At 41.6% G+C, this 22316-nt stretch overlaps 1 protein-coding gene across 1 annotated transcript in view; it reads right to left on the bottom strand.

Annotated features, from left to right (window-relative positions):
• Positions 1-22316, bottom strand: part of DIP2C (disco interacting protein 2 homolog C) — a 297423-nt gene that overhangs the window by 89779 nt on the left and 185328 nt on the right. The window contains 3 exon segments of the mRNA XM_043885135.1: positions 5091-5288; positions 6438-6557; positions 11244-11378. Of these exon segments, the coding sequence (XP_043741070.1) occupies positions 5091-5288; positions 6438-6557; positions 11244-11378 (453 nt within the window).

Genomic DNA, 22316 nt, shown 5'->3' with positions numbered 1-22316 from the left:
CTCCACTAGCTTTGTTCATAGTGATGCTTCCTAAGGCCCACTTAACTTCACATTCCAGGATGTCTGCCTCTAGGTGAGTGATCATACCATTGCACTTATCTGGGTTGTGAAGATCTTTTTTGTATAGTTCTTCTGTGTATTCTTGTCAGCTCTTCTTGATACCTTCTGCTTCTGTTAGGTCCATACCATTTCTGTCCTTTATTGTCCCCACTTTGCATGAAATATTCCCTTGGTATGTCTAATTTTCTTGAAGAGATCTCTAGTCTTTCCCATTCTATTATTTTCCTCTATTTCTTTGCATTGATTATTGAGGAAGGCTTTCTTATCTCTCCTTGCTATTCTTTGGAACTCTGCATTCAGATGGGTGTATCTTTCCTTTCCTCCTTTGGCTTTAGCTTCTCTTCATTTCTCAGCTATTTGTAAGGCCTCCTCAGACAACCATTTTGCCTTTTTACATTTCTTTTTCTTGGGGATGGTCTTGATCACTGCCTCCTGTACAATGTCATGAGCCTCCATCCATAGTTCTTCAGGTATTCTATCAGATCATGGCTCCTCTGTCCATGGAATTTTCCTTTGAATCTATTTGTCACTTCCACTGTATAATCTTAAGTGATTTGTGTGATTGCAACAAACATAATGGCTACTTAGGATGGGTTCTGTAGGGTCTGATATCCCTCCTTCCCTATGTCCTAAGTTTCTCAACTTTAATTTTTCCTAACTTCAGAGTTTTAGGGTTTTTAGACAGTAACCCTTGAATTTAGATAAAGATAATGGTAAGAATTCTGAACTAAAGTTTTGAACTCTGGGGAAAAAAAAAAAACACTACAAAGCAGTGTTAAAAAGATTTTTAAGAACATAAGAAAAATGACCAGTTTTGAAGAACCTGCAGATTCAAATCCCTGCCTTCCTCCCAGTGCCAGACATTTTCTCAGCAGGTCGAGGTGATAGCAAACAGTCTGAGATTGAATCAAAATGACTTTTAAAATCTAACATGAATTCTTGGACACATAAAGGGCTTTTACAACATTAGGTTCTATAAGCTTTCAGAAGCAGTCAAGGCATTAAGAGATTTGCAATAATAGTAAAGTGAAAGTCTCTCAGTCTTGTTCTACTCTTTGTGACCCCATGGACTGTAGCCTGCCAGGCTCCTCTGTCCATGGAATTTTCCAGGCCAGAATACTAGAGTGCATACCCATTCCCTTCTTCAGGGGATCTTCCCAACCCAGGGACCAATCCTAGGTCTCCCACTCTGCAGGTGGATTCTTTACCATCTGAGCCACGAGGGAAGCTCAAGAATACTGGAGTGGGTAGCCTATTCCTTCTCCAGCAGATCTTCCCAACCCAGGAATCAAACCAGGATCTCCTGCATTGCTGGCAGATTCTTTACCAGCTGAGCCACCAGGGAAACAATAGTATAGTAAAGATAACAACAATTTGAATTATTTCCTATAAATGCAATCTCTGTTCTAATCTCCTTCCTATTTAAAATGTAAAAGCTAAAATTAATATACAGTTTGAATGAAAAGAATCTGAATTTGTCTTATTCCATATTGGATTCTGTAGCAACACAATTTAGGGTTGCTCCTGTCTTCCTACCAATGGATTTATCAACTTGTCTCCCCCCTTAGTGATTAGGGGACAAAGAAGACTTTTCCACTGTTTCTGATTGCTGTAATTCCTAGACATTCCTGGCTCATAGTATGTGCTCAACAAATGTTTGTTTTATTAACAGCATATTAACCAAGTTGTAAAAAGCACAAAATTACAGTATTCATTTGAGCCTATTTCTTGAGTACTGACAGTAATTACTGTGATATTTTATTCGCACCCCTCTTCCACCTTCCTTAACTCCACCTCCTCAAGACTGGCTACTTTACAATTATTTGGTTTTTATTTGGTGATTGTATTCTCTCCCCAAAGAGTTACCAGCCATTAGAAATAACTCAGGGATTTATTTTCTTCCTAAAGAAATCACAAATACTCTGTGCTGTCAGATTTCTTTAATGTGAACAATGTTAGGAAACTATTTTGGCTGAACAAACAATTACAATCAACTTGTTTTAACTGAAACAAAAAATCAATGTGTTGTAAACTACAATTACAATCAATGAGCACCATTATATCTCCTTAAAAATTTCAACTTCATTCTGAGTTTGGAATATTAAAGTTGATATCATCATAAAGTCATACAAAAGCCAATTTACAACAGACAATTTGAAAAAGGCAACAACACACTTTGGCAAAGTTCTAGAAATATTCTTCTAGTAGAAAAAGTAAACAGCAAATTGCTGATTTAAATTAAAGACAATACAACAGTTTTTGACTGATTTAGAAAGGAGAATGAAAAAAAATTCCCAACCAGGAACACTCACCCAGGCAAAGTTATCATTCAGAACTGAACAACAGATAAAGTTTTACAGACAAGCAAAAAGCTAAAGAAATTCATCACCACTAAAGCAGTCTTATAAATTCTTCCAAAAACAAAAGACGAGAAAACACTTTCAAACTCGTTTTACAAGGCCTGTGTTATCCCGGTATCAAAACAAGACAAGGACACCATGAGAAAATTAGAGGCCTGAAGAACACAGATGCACAAATCCTCAACAATATATTAGCAAATCAAATTCAATAATATGTTAAGATGATCATACACCATGAACATATGGGATTTATTCCAGAGATGCAAGGATGGTTCAACATCCACAAATCAATTAATGTGATTAATACGGCACATTAACAGAATGAAGGATAAAAATCATATGACCATCTCAGCTCATGCAGGAAAAAAATTTTAAAATTCAATATCCATTTATGATAAAAACTGTCAGCAAAGTGGGTACAGAGAAAACATATCTCAACAAAATAAAAGTCCTATATGACAAAGTCACAGCTATCAGCATACTCAACAGTGAAAAGCTGAAGCATTTCCTCTAAGATTCAGAAATAAGACAAGGATGCTCACTTTTGCCATGTTTATTCAATATAGTATTGTAAGTCCTAGACAGAGTAACCAGGCAAAAAAAAAAAAAAAGCATCCAAACTGGAAAAGGAAGATGAAAAACTGTCACTACTTGCAGATAACATGACATTATACATAGAAAACCTTAAGACAAAACAGAAAAAACAGAGTAATAAATGAATTCAATAAAGCAGCAAAATACAAAATCAATATACTGCTGTTATCAGAAAACTGCTGTCTATATACTAATAATAAACTACTAAAAAGAGAAACCAAGAAAAAGATCCTATTTATAACAACATCGAAAGGAATAAAATACCTCAAAATAAATTTAATTAGGAGGTAAAAGACCTGTACATTCAAAATTGTTAAGACTTGGGACTTTCCTGGAGGTCCGGTGGTTTAAGGCCTCGTGCTTCCACTGCAGGGGGCACAGGTCTGATCCCTGGTTGGGAACTTAAGATCCAGCATGCCGCATGGTGTGGCAAAGAACAAACAAACAAACAAACAAAAAAAAACACTACAAAAAGCACAATGAAAATGAAGCCCCATAAAATCTGCATCTTAAAAAGAAAACACACACGCTGTAAGACTTTGATAAAGCTGAAGATAATACAAACAAATGGAAAGATATTCTGTGCTCATGGATTAGAAAAAGCAGTTTTGTTAAAGTATCTGTACTACGCAAAGCAATCTAAATCCAATCCCAATCAAAATTCCAACAGCACTGTTCACAGAAATAGAATAAACAATTCTAAAATTTGTATGAAACCATGAAAGACCCCAAATGGCCAAAGTCATCTTAAGAAAGAAAAACAAAGCTAGAGACATCATGCTCCCTGACTTACCAGTAATAAGAACAGTATGATATTGGCACAAAATCAGATATATAGATCAATGAAACAGAATAACCCATAAATAAACCCACAGATATAGTCAACTGATTTATGACAAAGGAGCCAAGAAAGGGAAAAGGACAGTCTTTCAATAAATAATACTTGGAAAACAGTATCCAATCAGCTCCTTGTCTGAACCTGGCAAGGGACAAGGGTCAGACAGGAAAGTCTTCTATCTTTCTGACTGACTAAAATCTATTTCTGAGTATAATTTAAAAAAAAATTAATCCTATGCCCCATTATGGGTGAAATACCCTTTATCCACTAAGAATTTCCCAACAAAGCCAGAAGAAAAAAATTGAGACTATGAAAACAAACGCTCCTGAATCCCATTTCATTCCATGAGATGCACAGGATAATGATGGAGTCTACAGTGGGGGCCTTCTGGGCCCCACTAAAAGCTGGGTTATGTTACTTAACACAACACCTGGCTCTTGACCTCCATTGCTAATGGAGAAAACAGTTTCTTTTCTACCTGCAATTAGAAGAGCATTATTATCATAGAAATAAAACTGGAAGTTAAAAACGGTAATGTAACCTCACACGTGCAGATATAAGCCATCTTGTCTTTTAGTTATGAAGCTGATTTCTTTGCAACACTGCGGCAGAGTGTGTGAAAATGACCTGACAATTTGCTTTCTCCACGGCCCCTTATCTGTGCAGCAAAGAGAAAGGAATCTCTCTCGCATAGTTAACTATTTCCAAAAGTTTATGGACTGCATTAATCATACTGAATAAAGAGTTAAAGTTTGCTTCCCTTGCTTGCTAGAAAAGCACTGTGGAAATAGATTTTGTTTCTTCTGAGTGATGCATGTCAAAGAGTTCTATATACATTCTTTCTTGTTTCATTTCTTTAACTACCAATCTTTCTTCAAAGAATTAATTTAATATACATTCCAAGAGGTAAAATCCAACATCTTATTATTAGAGTTATAGTTACTGATTTTTGTATCACTTTCTGGTTTTTACTCAAAAACATTAACAAATAATAATTTTTCACATTCAAATCAAATAATTTTCCTATACTGGCTTGGCCCAAAAGTTCATTTGGGTTTTCAATAGCATCTTACAGGAAAACGCAAATGAACTTTCTGGTCAATCCAATATTTCCTTTTGGGTTCCATTTATTTCCATACTGGAAACATAAGGCAACACAAATATAAACCGCCACCCTGAAACTGGCAGTTGCGTGCAGGTACAAGCAGACAAAAGGTGGATAAGCCTCAAAGAATTACCGTAAGTGAGGATGTAGAGAGGTTTTCCATTTGTGTCCATCGTGGTCAAGCATGGGGCCTTTGGTGAAATGGTCCCCCATCGCTGTAATGCTGCTTCTAAAGATGGGGGCCAATTTGTAACTACACCCAGCTGCTCCCCACGCATCGCCAACATCTGGGCTCCCTCTGGCTTTGGCTGGTTTGGATCTGGTTGTTGAACTAAATACATTTGAACACAGAAGGTTTTCAAGAAAAATACATCCATTATTAGCACAATCATTCTTATTCATTTTAAAGAAGCTAGAAGACTTATATACTTGAGTTAGAAATTTATTACAGGAAACATGCGCAGGTGCTTTTCTAGAATTAGAGCTACAACTCACATATGAGCCTCACAGATATAACCAAAGCACGTAATTCTTCCAACATCCAAGGCAATGTCGGGATGTGGAACTTAGGGAGACCTGACTGCATTTATAAACTGACAAGTAAAATTTTAACACACCTAGGGTCTAACATTACAATAGCCATGTTTAAAACATCAATTCTCAACATACACCAGTAATTATAGACTCCAAAGAGTTAAAATCTGGCTGAAGTATATTGTGCCCTTAAATATGGAGATGTAAATTTGAATTTGCTACAACTACTATGAGTAACTAGCACAGCTCATATTTTCTTAAGTAAAACAAAGATAAATGCCCTATAATACAAACAATCTGCCCAACTCTTTACCATGGGTGAGAATCTGAGAGGTGATTCTTTTTACTTCTGGGAAGGTTTCTCTTACTGCATATGGCAGATGATTTCCACCTACTGGCTGGAAAATCAACCATGTCTTACTTGTGGCACAAGGACCAAGAAAATAAGGAGACTGGGTTTGATACAACAAGCAGTACTTTGTTTCAATTTTAGGTTTTCTTGTAGTAAAAGGCTCAGGAGTGTTCAGAGTGATGACATCCAGCTCCTGAAGCTGTCCAGAGAGGCAGCAAGGCAAGATTTCCACAGCTCACTCTGCATTCCTCTAAAGCCTATGCAGAGAGAATGCACTGCTTGTTGAGCTCAGGTTGTCTGATTTCCTTGCATTTCTGTAGCTTCCTGGAGTCTTTAGAAAGAGGACTAGCTCATGGGACAAAATCACATGCTGTCAGAATCAGTACCAGTGGTACTGACCCAGCTGTTTTGGGACTGAGCATATGTTTAAAGGGACCTTGTGGAACAGTACCTACAGTTTCTAGGCAGGATTCCTGTTTCCTGTGAACACCAAGATTATTGTTTTTAAAGATCAAACAACCTTGGTCAAGAAATAACTACAGTTTATGGGGTCACAGAAACACTGGATGAGGGGGTAGGAAGAGGCTCTTTCACCTTCTAGCAGTTCTTCAAAGTCATCAACGAAGAATTCTCGTAAGGGTGGTCGTTTGGGTCGTTTGAGGGTATTGACAAGCTGCTGGATCTTTGCGGATACGCGGCTACTTACAGGCACACCTGAAAACAGAATCATGAGGCAGGTGGACTGACTCTCAGCACAAACCGCCATGAACAAGCAGCCACAGTAAAAACAGCTGTGGAACCACACTCTGTCCCATCTCAGCCAGGTGCCCTCTGTGTCCCTAGATGATTTCTGTCAACAAGAACACTCCGAGGAGAGTGGTCCCAGCATGTGGCCTTGCTGGGAAGCCTTGACAGAGAATACAGATGGGGCAGAAATGATTCTGTTTACACTGTGAGCTGTCTGGCTCTGGTGACTTTGGGAACAGCTCCAGACCACAGACTGGGCTTGGTCCCACCTCTATTCCTAAAAAAAGAGTCTGTCATCTCCTCATCCATACCCGTCCCAGGTCTGATCAGAAAGCTGATGAAGCAGCAAGACCTTCCCCAAGTCCCAGTCTCCCCTGAGACCACCTGTGCTCAGCCTCCAGTTGCCACCCCGACACCTCCCGGTGAAAGTACAGGGACCTGAGGTGATACAAGTGCGACTATCCTCTTTCAGGTGACAGCCAGGTCCCTTCTATATACCTTTCAGACCCACTCTCCTGAGTGAACATTTAGGGAACACATCCTAGAAGCAAAGCAACCAGAAGTCTCTAAATTCAATTTCTGATATTAACACAGAACTCACATATATTAATATTTATCCACATGTACTGAGGAAAATAAACCCCACCTTATAATACGTTTCTTAGGATAATAAATGCTACATAGTTTTTAAAATGATCAGTGAAAAAAACATGAAGTTTTAAAAAACTTAAATAAATGAATGGAAGGAACACCAAGACACTGAAGCCATAATTGGATCAAATGTACCCTCCTCTGCAGGCAGATTTCATTCCTATTCAAAGCTGGTTAGAAACCTGAACCTGTAAATTACAGGCCTAGAACCTTCTAAGCTCCTGGACAAAAGAACCACACCCACAAGAGGTCTTTCCTGTTCTGACTGAGCCAGAGCCCTTTATCCATGGCACATGCGTATGTGTTCAGTCTCTCAGGCAAGTCTGACACTTTGTGAATCCATGGACTGTAGCCCATCAGACTCCTCTGTTCATTGGATTCTCCAGGCAAGAATACTGGACTAGGCTGCCACATCTTCCTCAGGGGATCTTCCCGACCCAGGGATCAAACCCATATCTCCTATGTCTCCTTCACTGGTGTGGGTTCTTTACCGCTAACGTCACCTGGGAAGGCCTCCACCACTCAGTGTCACAAAAACAGAACTCAGCTTTTGGAATGAGTATGACAGCTTTCAAGAAAATTTTTCTATCAAATAACCATTTTAATAGTCTCAAAATAGTCTATGAGCACTTTCAGAATTGAGACATTAAATATTTTACAATCTTGAAATTATATAAAAATATACACAACCCAGAATTATCAATATCTAAACATAATATTCCCCTATTAAATAGTCCCAGCTAACCAGATTTAAATTAAAGAAAGTAGGGGAAACCACTAGACCATTCAGGTATGATCTAAATCAAATCCCTTATGATTACACAGAGGAAGTAACAAATAGATTTAAGGGATTAGATCTGACAGAGTGCCTGAAGAACCATGGATGAAGGTTCGTGACACTGTACAGGACACAGTGATCAACCCCAAGAAAATGAAAGGAAAAAGGCAAAATGATTGTCTGCGGAGGTCTTAAAAATAGCTGAGAAAAGAAGAGAAGCTAAAGCCAAATGAGAAAAGGGAAGATATACCCATCTGAATGCAGAGTTCCAAAGAATAGCAAGGAGAGATAAGAAAGCCTTCCTCAATAATCAATGCAAAGAAATAGAGGAAAACAATAGAATGGGAAAGACCAGAGATCTCTTCAAAATTAGAGATACTAAGGGAACATTTCATGCAAAGATGGGCACAATGAAAGACAGAAATGGTATGGACCTAATAGAAGCAGAAGGTATCAAGAAGAGGTGACAAGAATACACAGAAGAACTATACAAAAAAGATCTTCACAACCCAGATAAGCACAATGGTGTGATCACTCAACTAGAGCCAGACATCCTGGAATGTGAAGTTAAGTGGGCCTTAGGAAGCATCACTATGAACAAAGCTAGTGGAGGTGATGGAATTCCAGTTGAGCTATTTCAAATCCTAAAAGATGATGCTGTGAAAGTGCTGCACTCAATATGTCAGCAAACTTGGAAAACTCAGCAGTGGCTACAGGACTGGAAAAGGTCAGTTTTCATTCCAATCCCCAAAAAAGGCAATCCCAAAGAATGTTCAAACCACCGCACAATTGCACTCATCTCACACACTAGCAAAGTAATGCTCAAAATTCTCCAAGCTAGGTTTCAACAGTACATGAACCGTGAAATTCCAGATGTTCAAGCTGGATTTATAAAAGCCTGAGGAACCAGGATCAAATTGCCAACATCCGCTGGATCATCAAAAAAGCAAGAGTTTCAGAAAAACAACTACTTTTGCTTCACTGACTACGCCAAAGTCTTGTGTGGATCACAACAAACTGTGGAAAATTCTGAAAGAGATGGGAATACCAGACCACTTGACCTGCCTCCTGAGAAATCTGTATGCAGGTCAGGAAGCAACAGTTAGAACCAGACATGGAACAACAGACTGATTCCAAATTCAAGGAAAAGAGTACGTAAAAGCTGTATATTGTCACACTGCTTATTTAACTTATATGCAGAGTGTAACATGAGAAATGCTGGACTAGATGAAGCTGGAACCAAGATTGCCAGGAGAAACATCAATAACCTCAGATATGCAGATGACATCACCCTTATGGCAGAAAGTGAAGAAGAACTAACGGGCCTCTTGATGAAAGTGAAAAAGGACAGTGGAAAAAGTTGGCTTAAAACTCAACATTCAGAAAACTAAGATCATGGCATCTGGTCCCATCACTTCATGGCAAAGAGATGGGGAAGCACTGGAAACAGCGAGAGATTTTTCTTGGGCTCAAAAATCACTGCAGATGGTGACTGTAGCCATGAAATGAAAAGATGCTTGCTTCTTGGAAGAAAAGCTATGACCCACGTAGACAGCATATTAAAAAACAGAGACATTACTTTGCCAACAAAGGTCCATGTAGGCAAAGCTATGGTTTTTCCAGTAGCCATGTATGGAGGTGAGAGTTGGACTGTGAAGAAAGCTGAGCACCAAAAAACTGATGCTTTTGAACTATGGTGTTGGAGAAGACTCTTGAAGAGTCCCCTGGACTGCAAGGAGATCCAACCAGTCAATCCTAAAGGAAATCAGCCCTGAATATTCATTGGAAGGACTGATGCTGAAGCTGCAACTCCAATACTTTGGCCACCTGATGTGAAAAGCTGACTCATCAGAAAAGACCCTGCTGCTGGGAAAGACTGATGGCGGGAGGAGAACGGGACGACAGAGGATGAGATGGTTGGATGGCATCACCGACTCAACGGACATGAGTTTGAGCAAGCTCCAGGAGTTGGTGATGGACAGGGAAGCCTGGCATGCTGCAGTCCATGTGGTCGCAAAGAGCAGGACATAACTGAGCAACTAAACTCAAATGAATCTGGTTTGGATGAATCAGATTATTTCTCAAGGCCACTGGCGCTGCAGCTTCAACAGGACACACACATCATCCCAGGACCCAGCTCATAGTTTCTCATGTGTTAGGTCTGGGATGCGGCCCAGAACCTGTTTTCCAACAACTGCCCCATGTGGTTCTGATACAAGATGCTATCACACCACTGGACTGGACAACAGATGAATTTACCTGGGGGAGGAGGCGAAGATGATAAATTTAAAAGACAACAACAAAGATACTAAAGTGGTGAAGACAAGGACAACAGTTATGACGGATTCAGTGAACACTGGATTTAGTGGAGGACTACACAGACATCGACACTGAGAAGCAGTCCAGAGAAACCAATCATACTGGACACTGGACTGACTCCAGATGTACTAACAGAGAACTCACAATCCAGCGACCTTGGGCTCTGACCACAGTGAGGAGGCATCAGCCTGTTGGAGGCTGGGTTCAGGCCTCCTCATCACTCCCGAGTCACTGTGTCACAGACACAAGCTCAGTGGTATAGAGGGCACACAGAAGCTACTACAGACATCTTCCAAGACAAGAACACTTTACATCATCATCAGGTTCCATGCTAACTGTCATAACCCTAGAGGTCAAGGAAAGCAGAATAAAGCATGAAGTTCGTGTGCTAGCCTGTCACTTCAGGAGGGGTAACAGGAAGATGTTAGAGCATGTGAAGATGAAAGATTCGAGGAATAAGAGAACCCCAATGGCTGTACACAGATCACCAACACTTTAGTCAACATGGAGGGAGAAAAGGACCCTCTTTCTTCCAAAGTCTAAAGCACCACACTGTCCATCTCTGTCAATTATTTCAGTTGTGTTTAGCTCCATACTGACCTCCAAGTACTTGTTCATAGTCCTGACACCTGCACTAATTTTGTAACTGTGGAATCAACATCATTCACCACCAAAACCAGGATTTTATCAAATCTTTTTCTTCTCATGACTAAACACCTACAACAAGGAGTAACTCTTGCCCTTGGAGACAGTCTGCACTTCCTGTAACTGCCACCTTCTAGGGAAGCTCATGAAGGCCCTGATGAGCTCATGAGCCGACTGGGTCCCTAGAAGAAACACATCCAGTCAGGGCACAGAAGGGCACTTGGAATTTACAAGGGAGGAAAACTTGCTGGAAGACATACCATCACCAGTCTCCATGAGCTCAGCATTGCCATACTTCGGGGCTGTCCGTGACGTCGTGGAGCCCTGCGGCCTTTCTACTTGTATTGCATGTTCTGAGGTGTAAGTGGTTACGTCAGGAGGTGCAGAGTGATTTTCTGTAAAGAAGCAAACTGTAAGTTTTCTGGTAATCATGATACATTTATTATGAAAGCTACATAAGCAGTTAAGTTTTCTAAAATGCCACATCCTAAGAAGAGTACAAGATTCTGAATTAAAAACTAGAACAAAAACTTCAGCATAAAGATGGTCTTTACCATAATTTACACTGCTCAACATGAACAAAGTTAGGTAAAACTTCAGACACAGTATCACTGCAGAACCCACATCAATGACTCACTGTAACATTTTAATTAGAATAATGTAATCAAGTGGTGAATGGAAAAAGATAGCATAAGTTATGTATTTGCTCATAACAGTAATTTTCTTATTTGTCATAGCAGAGGCAGTTAAGAGTTCAAGCTTTAGACACAGAGAGCCTGGGGTTTGACTCCCAGTTCTGCAAATTCTTGAGACCTTGGAAAGCATGCTGACCTCTATACTTTGGTCTCTTCATCCACCAAATGGGAAAAATGGTAACTAGTTGCTTGTTGGATACACATATGTAAATGAGTTAATATATGTGAAGTTTGTAATACGGCACAGGAGGGGTTATCAAATCAAAACTATCCCCAAGAAAAAGAAATGCAAAAAGGCAAAATGGTTGTCTGAGGAGGCCTTATAAACAGTGGAGAAAAGAAGAGAAGCGAAAGGCAAAGGAGAAAAGGAGAGATATATCCATCTGAATGCAGAGTTCCAAACAATAGCAAGGAGATAAGAAAACCTTACTCAAAGATCAATGTGAAGAAATTTCTAGAAGAGAACAATAGAATGGGAAAGACTAGAGATCTCTTCAAGGAAATTAGATACCAAGGGAACATTTCATGCAAAGATGGGCACAATAAAGTACAGAAACGGAAAAAAAAAAAAAAAAAAAAAAAAGGACAGAAATGGTATGGACCTAACAGAAGCAGAAGGTATCAAGAAGAGGTGGCAAGAACACAGAAGAACCATACAAAAAGATCTTAATGACCCAAATAACTACAATGGTGTGATTACTCACCTAGAGTCAGACATCCTGGAGTGTGAACTTGAGTGGGCCTTAGGAAGCATCACTATGAACAAAGCTGGTGGACGTGATGGAATTCCAACTGTGCTATTTCAAATCCTAAAAGATGATGCTGTGAAAGTGCTGCACTCAATATGTCAGCAAATTTGGAAAACTCAGCAGTGGCCACAGGACTGGAAAAGGTAAGTTTTCATTCTAGTCCCAAAGAAGGGCAATGCTGAAGAAATGTTCAAACTACTACACAACTGCACTCATTTCATATGCTAGCAAAGTAATGCTCAAAATTTTCCCATTAGGCTTCAACGGTACGTGAACCGAGAACTTCCAGATGTTCAAGCTGGATTTAAAAAAGGCAGAGGAACCAGACATCAAATTGCCAACATCCAGTGGATCATTGGAAAAGCAAGGGAATTCCAGAAAACCATCTACTTCTGCTTCATCAACTACGATAAAGCTTTTGACTGTGTGGATCACAACAAACTGTGGAAAATTCTTCAAGAGATGCGATTACCAGACCACCTTACCTGCCTTCTGAGAAATCTGTATGCAGGTCAAGAAGCAACAGTTAGAACCTTACACGGAAAAATGGACTAGTTCCAAATTAGGAAAGGAGTACGTCAAGGCTGTATATTGTCACCCTGATTATTAAACTTACATGCAGAGTACATCATGTGAAATGCCAGATTGGATGAAGCACAAGTTGGAATCAAGATTGCCAAGAGAAATATCAATAACCTCAGATATGCAATAACATGGCTGAAAAGGAAGAAAAACTAGAGTCTCTTGATGAAAGTGAAAGAGGACAGTGAAAAAGTTGGCTAAAGCTCAACATTCAGAAAACTAAGATCATGGCATCTGGTCCCATCACTTCATGGCAAATAGATGGGGAATAACTGGGAATAGTGACGATCTTTTATTTTTTGGGGCTCCAAAATCACTGCAGATGCTGACTGCATCCATGAAAGTAAAAGACACTTGCTCCTTGGAAGAAAAGTGAAAAAAGTGAAAGTCACTCAGAGTCTGACTCTTTGAGACCCCACGAAATATACAGTCCATGGAATTCTCCAGGCCAGAATACTGGAGTTGGTAGCCTTTCCCTCCTCCAGGGGATCTTCCTAAACGAGGGATCAAACCCAGGCCTCCCACATTGCAGGCAGATTCTTTACCATCTGAGTCACAGGGGAAGCCTAAGAATACCGGAGTGGGTAGCCTTTCCCTTCTCCAGCGGATCTTCCCAACCCAGGAATTGAACCAGGGTCTCCTACACTGCAGGTGGATTCTTTACCAACTGAGCTATCAGGGAAGCCCCCTTTGAAGAAAAGCTATGACAAACCTAGACGGCATATTAAAAAGCAAAGACATTTCTTTGTCGACAAAGGTCCATATGGTTTTCAAACCTATGGTTTTCCCAGTAGTCATGAAGGGATGTGAGAGTTGGACCATAAAGACATTTAAGTGTCAAAGAATTGATGCTTTTGAATGGTGGTGTTGGAGAAGACTTGAGAGGCCCTTGGATTACAAGGAGATCAAGCCAGTCAATCCTAAAGGAAATCAACCCTGAATATTCATTAGAAGGACTGATGCTGAAGCTTCACTCCTTTGGCCACCTGATGCAAAGAACTGACTCATTTGAAAAGATTCTGATTCTGGGAAAGATTGAAGGCAATAGGATACAAGGATAACAGAGGACAAGATGGTTGGATGGTATCACCGACTCAACACACCTGAGTTTGAGCAAGCTCTGGGAGATGAAGGATAGGGAAACCTGCATGCTGCAGTCCATGGGGTCTCAAAGAGTTGGACATGACCGAGTGACTGAACAACAAATGTGAAATTCTTAGAACAATTCATGATAGAAAATGAACATCTAAAAAATAGTGGCTATTTTAATATCTGTTTTAGCATGAACAGTATTGAACAGTCCGGTCATTCAAAAAACAATTGTTTACATCTAATGTGTATGGGCAGAGAAGGCAATGGCACCCCACTCCAGTACTCTTGCCTGGAAAATCCTATGGATGGAGGAGCCTGGTAGGCTGCAGTCCATGGGGTCGCGAAGAGTCAGACATGACAGCAACTTCACTTTCACTTTTCACTTGTATGCATTGGAAAAGGAAATGGCAACCCACTCCAGTGTTCTTGCCTGGAGAATCCCAGGGATGGGGTCACACAGAGTCGGACACGACTGAAGTAACTTAGCAGCAGTAGCAATGTGTATAGGATACTGTGTTTTGCACAATGAGACATGCGGTGGGCCCTCCACACATTATTTGATGATAAAACTTAAGAACTTAAATGGTTAAATGGAGATAGCACAATTTTGCATTTATTAAATAAGACATATGACTTCCCTGGTGGTACAGTAGATAAGAACCCATCTGCCAAAGCAGGGAACACGGGTTCAATCCTTTATGACTGAGCCTGCATGCTCGAACTACTGAAACCCATGAGCCTAGAGCCTGAGCTCAACAAGAGAAGCCACCACAATGAGAAGCCCACAGACCACAATTAGAGAGTAGCTCCCGCTCTCAGCAACTGGAGAAAGCCCACACACAGCAAAGACCTAGGCACAACCAACCATAAATAAATATTTTGAGTATGTCAAATGAGACTCGTGATATCATTTTATACATATTAAGTTCTAATAATGGGTATTTTACTATTAATTTTGATTTGTTAAGCCTTACAACACAGAAACTAGTAAGATTTAACTAGTTTGTCAAGATTCTGTAATTCCACATGACAGAAGCATAATATTTTGTGCTGTTAAAGGGGAGTAGGTACTGGAAAGCCTTTCTCCTGTGGCCATTGCCTACCTTGGCACTACAAATGAAGGCCAATTTAAACTGTGAACTCACTAATGAAAAGCACAAGAATGAGGAAAAACAGAACACCAAAGAGATCATGGAAAGAACACTGTTTACAGACTGTGCTAAAAAGCAGCCAGGGCATGCCCCGTTGACTTTGCTGGGAACCTGTATGCCGGGGACCTCAAATTTTAGCTGTTCTGCAAATGTATGGAAAACACCTCAGTCATGGGTATTGTTAGGAGGTTGCAGGTAATTTTAACAAGTAGGTAGATTGGCAAGTCCTGAATTCGCCTGAAGTGAAGAGACTGACTTCTGTGGCAGTGAACATGTGTACATTAAAAGATATTACACCAAGTGAGACTTGAGGCCAAGAAATATTAACCTGAACTCCTAGGTAAGCTTCAAATGTAGCAACAGTCCAACCAATGCAGGTGCTTAGGACTCTGGAGACCCTTGAGCCCAGGCACACTAATCAGCGTGTGGAAAACATACATGGGAGCTGAGTGCTGGGCCACCAGGAGTCACCTGACTAGTCCTCAGGTCCACGTCTCAGACCTCATCACCTGGGACCGGTTACTGACTTTCCTATGCCTCCATCCCTCATCCTGTAAAAGGAGGTGATAATGACAGTGCCTACCTCTGAGTGACAGTGGGAATCACATAGATATAGGGACACAAGCACTGGTGTTACCAGACATGCAGACAGATGTGCCAGGAGAGGAAGACATGGGCAGCTCATGGTACCAACAACTACTCTTCCAGAGTCTGAGCCTGGAGATCACTGATAGATAACAGCTGGCATCAGCCCCTAAGCACCTAAGCACAGGCCATCAGTAGAGAGCCCTGCTCCCCACTTCTCATCTCCCTGTTCCAGAAGTGCCCAGACTGTTATGTACTGAATTATGTCCTCTCGAAATTCACATGTTGGAGTCTAATCCCCAGGTCCTCAGAAGGTGACTGTGTTTGGAGACAGTGGTCTTTTTTAAAATAAATTTATTCACGGTTGTACTGGGTCGTCATTGCTGCCTACAGGCTTTCTCTAGTTGTGGCGAGCAAGGGCTACTCTCCAGTTGTGGTGTGTGGGCTTCTTGCTGCAGTAGCTTCTCTTGTTGTGGAGCATGGGCAAGGGCGCACGGGTTTTAGTAGTTATGGTGCAAGGGCTTAGTTGCTCTGTGGCATGTGGAATCTTCCCAGACCAGGGACTGAACCCATGTCCCCTGCATTGGCAGGTGGATTCTGAATCTCTGGACCACCAGGGAAGTCTGAGACAGTAAGGCATAAATGAAGCCACCAGGAAGGGCCCTAATTCAATCTAACTGGTGTCCTTGTAAGAAAAGATGAGGTCACAGACACCCACAGAGAAGACAGCTGTTTACATGCCCAGCCGAGAGGCCTCAGAAGGAACTGCTGACACTGTGATCTCAGACTTCCAGCCTCCAGGATTGCAAACCAAGGAATGAAAGTTGTTTAAGCTGTGTTTAAAGTGCTTTGTTATGGCTGCTTGAGCCACCTGACACACACCCTTAAGGGAAATTTCTTAGATCACAGCCCAGAAAAAGCTCACCTGTTAGAGAGAGGAGCGTGGGGGTGGGATGCTTTGTCAGACTCCTGAGGACCATTCAAATGACCTCCTTAATATTTCAGACACTGTATTCATTCATTCTCTTCATCTCCCCTGCATGTGCTTTTGCCAAACAGACCTTATTTCATGTTTCAATATAATCTAGTTCTCCATGGCTGAGTAGTTAACTCACAGGGGCCTAATATTTCAAATAAAACTACAATAGATGCCAACATATGATGAGTAACATTTCAAATTAGCCACATAAGACAAAAGCAGCTAAAACGTTAAGCTTACTGCATTTCCATCTTACTCAGATTTACTTGTTTCTGTTACATGGTAGCCACATCACTGTGATGGCCAACAAGTCTTTGTGCTGAGCGGCCACTTTGAAGTTGGGAAAAGGAACCATTCCAATACATCTAGTGATTAAGACATAGGAGCAGTGACAGCTGCGTGACTTCAACGTGCTTTCCAAATTTATTTATATGGCAGCCCCTCCCCCCTCCCCTGCAAACTCCCCGCATATGCTGTCACTGCAGGATCATAAACCCAGCAGCTGGCTGCTGTTATGAAGCCAAGAACATTCTGCCACTGCAGTGACACACAGTGCCCTGATTCATTTGGACAAAGATCAGGCCTCCAGGTATTTAACTCTGAGTTCAATACCTATTTTTCAGTAGTGTTTAAAAGACTTTTGTATATAAAAGATGCTCGAGAAACACTTGATGGGTAAGATAAAACAGAGTGTGGCTGAAGGTGCAGGTTCAAAGGTCTAAAGTGCGCATCAGCCCCAGGCTTGAGACCTATCAAGTCCAAACGCACCAGGAGCTGAAGACTAAGGATTCTCATCAGAGCAGGTTTGCATCTTCTGAGCCAGATGACCCACTGTTCCTGAGATCAATTTCCCAAAACTCTTAAAATCAACAGAAAAATGGCAGCCATCTTTCCAGCCACCTATCAGGTGTCACCTCCTTTGTGACTGCCCCAGAGCTACTGTGACAGCTTTGCACCTATTCCTTGACAGGTGGGACCTGTTCCATCCACCCTGGTATGGCTTCTGTTCCCAGCAGCTGCCATGGGTTCCTGAAGACCCTGGAATCAAGGCACTAGGAGAAGATGGGAGGGGAGTGTGTTTGGACTTCTTCCAGGACAGTATCTGCTGTCTTGGCACCACCAGTACCAGAGGTCTATCTCATTCACTGTATCCCCCTCCCACTCAGGATGTTAGTCTGTTACACTTGCCAACCATCCAACCCTGTGGACAGCTGTTTCAGCCATGACCATTTCAGGGTACTAGCTGATCTTCCTGCTCAGCTCCACCATGGGATTCCATGCATCCTTGAACTACCCCCTTCCCTATCTCCACTCTTGCAGGCGTCCAGCTCAGTCCGGCTCTTGTGTCCTACTCAGATGCTGAAGTTGCCCAACACCCAGCTCACATCGTTTTCACTCAGCAAACATCGGAGTGATAGTTCAAAGAAAGAATGAACACAAGAATGAGTACACCAGAGCACTTGATGACTGGAGATAACATGCTTCTGTTTCTCACATTGCTAAAAGGCAACTTTCCTTAATTCTGACTAGGGACCTCAGGGGTCAGTGGTCAGAGAAGCTACTTTCAGCCTGTTATTTTTAGTCCCCAAACAACTTCTAAAATAAGAGAAGAAAAAGAGGAAATCTGTTCTTCATGTGTAGAAAGCTAAGTACTTGTGGTCCACTAACTGATGACAGATAAGGAGAGCTGTGTTAAGGAACCCAGCCTTCCATCTGTCAACAGGGCCCTCCCAAGTCTCCCCCGGGCAATACGACCTCTTCTGTCACTGAGCAGGAAGTAACGTAGGCCCTCAGACCACCCGTCCACCCAGCTGCCCTGGCTTCCTAAGACGACATGGCTGTGCCCTCCACATGGCAACAGAAAACTGGGTTCCTCAGTGGAAACATGGAGGTAACACCCGGTGAAAGGCGCCTGCAACGATGCTGAGGGAAGCAGTCAGAGCATCCAGTTTGTCGCTGGAGATGCTGCTTGGCTGCCCACTGTACCAACCTGTCTTCCATGTGCAGGTCACCAAAAGAGCAGGCCTTCCTCCTTGGTTTCCCCTGAAACATCCACCTCCCCAGTGCGACAGAAGCCCCAACAGGAGGGTTCTACTGGTGTGTCACCCATAGGTCATACTGACACATGACAATGTAAGTGAAGATTTATCTCCTTACTCTTTAATAATCACTCGGGGACAGAACAGATTTACTCAGAGAGCCACAGAAACACACAGTAATTGATGGAAGAGTCTCACAGGCCTTGTGTTACCTAATGCAAATTTTCTTTTCCTGCTTAATTTTTCAATAGCATGGCTTAAAATTCTCTGAAACAGGAGCTGACAAACTATGGCTCACAGGGCGGCCTGTCAGCTGTGTTTATAAATGAGGTCTTGCTGGTGTACAGCCACGCCTGCTGTTCACGCATGGTCTGTTGCTCTTGAGCCAGGGCAGAGGAGCAGCAGCAGGGACTGTATGGCCCACAAAGCCTGACACCCACTCTCTGGCCCTTTCCTGGAAAAACTGGCGGACACTGCCTCTCAATCAGAAAGCTCCAGCTGCCAGGGACGCCCTGGCCAGGAAGGGAGGCAAGAGTGTCGCAGAGAGACCCCAGCCCCAGTGGTGCAGGCTTTGCTAATACCACCATCCTTGGTGTGTAGTTAGTATTTTAAGACTATAAATGTCTGAAAAGTATCAGTAAAGAGATTACAAAAGAACTGATACTATGGATGATTATACATAAATAAATTATGGTTATTTATTACGTTTAGCCCTCTGAGCAAATTCCCTAGAAAACCAGAATCTAGATCCTAAGCAAATGCCAGGCTCCAGGCTAATTATGCATCAAGTACATGAAGGCACGTCCACCTGCTTAGCAGGATCAATGCAGGAAACCTGACGAGAATTTCCTTGCTGATACAAACAGCAGCATTCATGCTGATAAACTCTATGATACTCTGGAAATGCAATTACTTCTATGAATATCCGGCTAATGACAATATACCCCAACACATGCAGATGAAACCTATATGTGACGATATCTCAAATGTATTAGTCATAAAGGATGACACACACCTTACCTACACATCTGTAGCTCATGAAGAAGTCTCTTTAATTTCCTGACTATACAAATTTTGATGCTGAATGTACAACAATGTTATCTATTCTGCTTTGTTCTTATTTCTTAATCTAGAAATGTAGTAATAGCTTCTTTTCACTTTCTCTATTTCCATGTAGCTAATTCTGGTAATATTTTACTCCAATGCCTTTTTATAAATATACCTCTTGAAGTTTCAAGTGTTGCTTTAATTCTTCTGGTTACTCTAAATTATGTTCCTTGACTTTTGATAAAGTATTTTAAAGGTACTAATCCTTTGCCAATTGTCTCAGGAACACAGCATGCACAAAGGTTCTGTAGACACTTTCTAGTTTTCTCTCTTGACAATGTGGAGGCCCTGTTCTGTCTAGGTTGCAGAGGCCATTGCACGGTGCGTCCATCTTCCTGAGTCACAAATGTGCATGCCTCAGGCGTTAGCATCTTGTGACAGGAATGCCTTGAGCCCTCACTGTCAGTGCTCAAGTGTGAATACCATCTAGCAGAGCCACAGGAAGAAAGACTCCCTGGATGGGGACCACATCATCCACTAAGCCAGTCTGACAGAAGGTGAGTGCTGCCCCTGTGCATCAGGATGGACTTATAAGGATGAAGGATTTCCTTCTAAAACAACAGAGCAGAAGTACTACTCACTTGTCTGTCACTTGATGGTCTCTAACCACTCATTTTCCCTCTGCCCACTGGGCGAGAGACACCTCCACAGACTCTATCAAAGTGCCTCACCTCAAGAGGTGCATTCCTCTTTGCACCCAAGGTGCAAAGTGGTGGTTTATTTGACCCTACATTTCTTAAAACACACATGTACACATAATACTTTCTTCTTTTGCAGGCTTTTGATGGCCTCAACAAAAGGTCAAATACTGTCAATTCTGAATTTTCACTTCTTTGGCTTTGCCACAGGGATAAAAAAGTCTTAATTCTCCTTTTCTTATTATTTTGCCACTGCTTTCTTTCAACAAAATTTGTTTTTTGCATTTATAGAAAATTCCTATATATTCTAGGAACTTATCTTTGTGCCAAATTAGAAATTAGTGAAATGTCACATACTCAGAAGCTCTCTTTTAGTTACACTGAGATTTAACGCACATGAGCAATGCAACCTTTTATGGTCTGGGTAGGTTTAATTCTCTGTGCTATAATTTCCTCCAATATTCCGTGTGTAACTTCATAAAGTGAGAAACAAATGCAGGGAGTAATATGTCCAAAATTACGTATTTCTCTTGGTAAGATTGCTGATATTTCCTTAAAAGTGAACTGAATCAAGAAATACACATTCCCAAGGTCAGAGCGAGGGGCAGAGGTGGAGGGAGCTTCATGCCCCCCCTGCACATGTGGCTGCTGGATGCAGCACACAGACAGCGCCGAGGGACTGTCTCAGGTTCCTAAACATTCAGGGAAAACTTTTAGTGTCCAAAAATATCTAATAGTCACAAGTTTCTCAGATTTCAAATAGTTTCTCAGTACACAGTAACCAGCGTATGCTACCAAAAATGTTTTAAACTCAAATTTAATAATACCACTTCGCATGTGAGCATTACTTTTAAAACTATGAAGAATTTTCCTATTTTCCCCTTTTTATTCACAATGGAGAGGTGGCAAAGGAAGGACAGATCATTCCTCTTCTTTCCACTAACAAACCAGAGCAGGCCAACAGTGACTGCTGAGGAAGCCAGCCCTCCCTGTGTCCTGCTGGGAGACAATCGGCCTCACTGCTGATTCTGGAAAGGCTGCGGCTTTTAACCTCAGCTGCACGCTGAGTAAGCACCACTGAGGCCAAGTCCTAGAAGTCAGTATGGAACTCCTCTGACTCTGTCATGGAGATAGTAATCTAGAAAAAAATACTGTGTAAATGTGAATCTGAGAAGGTGGCAGAGTATCGAATTCATTCATTTCACTAACCTATTTTCTAAATGTGGATTTTTTGGATAGGAGGCTAGACATGGGAGGAGGACATGCACCTGCCCTGTGCTCAGTTCTCAACCATTGCACTGGTGTCCCTGGACGTGGCTGACCCTGGTCCACATCTTTGAATGGAGAACATACTAAACCATCTTGGCACCACACTCAAAGCAAGTGATTTACTTTTATGAACATTAATATTTTATTATTTAAGTATTTAAAAATCTCAATCCACAGATGGAAATGGATGAGAACAGACCTGGACCTCATACACCAGATGAATGTGGCACAGTGAGTGTCAGGCGAGGGTAGAGGCAGCGACATATGACCCTCAGGTACTCCAGGTTCACAGAGCTCCACTGCTCATTCAATACACTCCTTTCCTCTAACAACTCTTACTTAATCTCCTTTTTTACACAGTTTTCAAACACCTTGCCAATGCTTCCAAACTCTGTGCTTTTTTAAATACAAAGGATCCCACTTCTCATAACCTAACATACATTCTGG

Source organism: Cervus elaphus, chromosome 23 (assembly GCF_910594005.1).
Source record: "Cervus elaphus chromosome 23, mCerEla1.1, whole genome shotgun sequence".
NCBI classification, from domain to species: domain Eukaryota; kingdom Metazoa; phylum Chordata; class Mammalia; order Artiodactyla; family Cervidae; genus Cervus; species Cervus elaphus.
The sequence above is the reverse complement of the archived record's forward strand: the minus strand, read 5'-3'. Positions and strand labels throughout refer to the sequence as shown.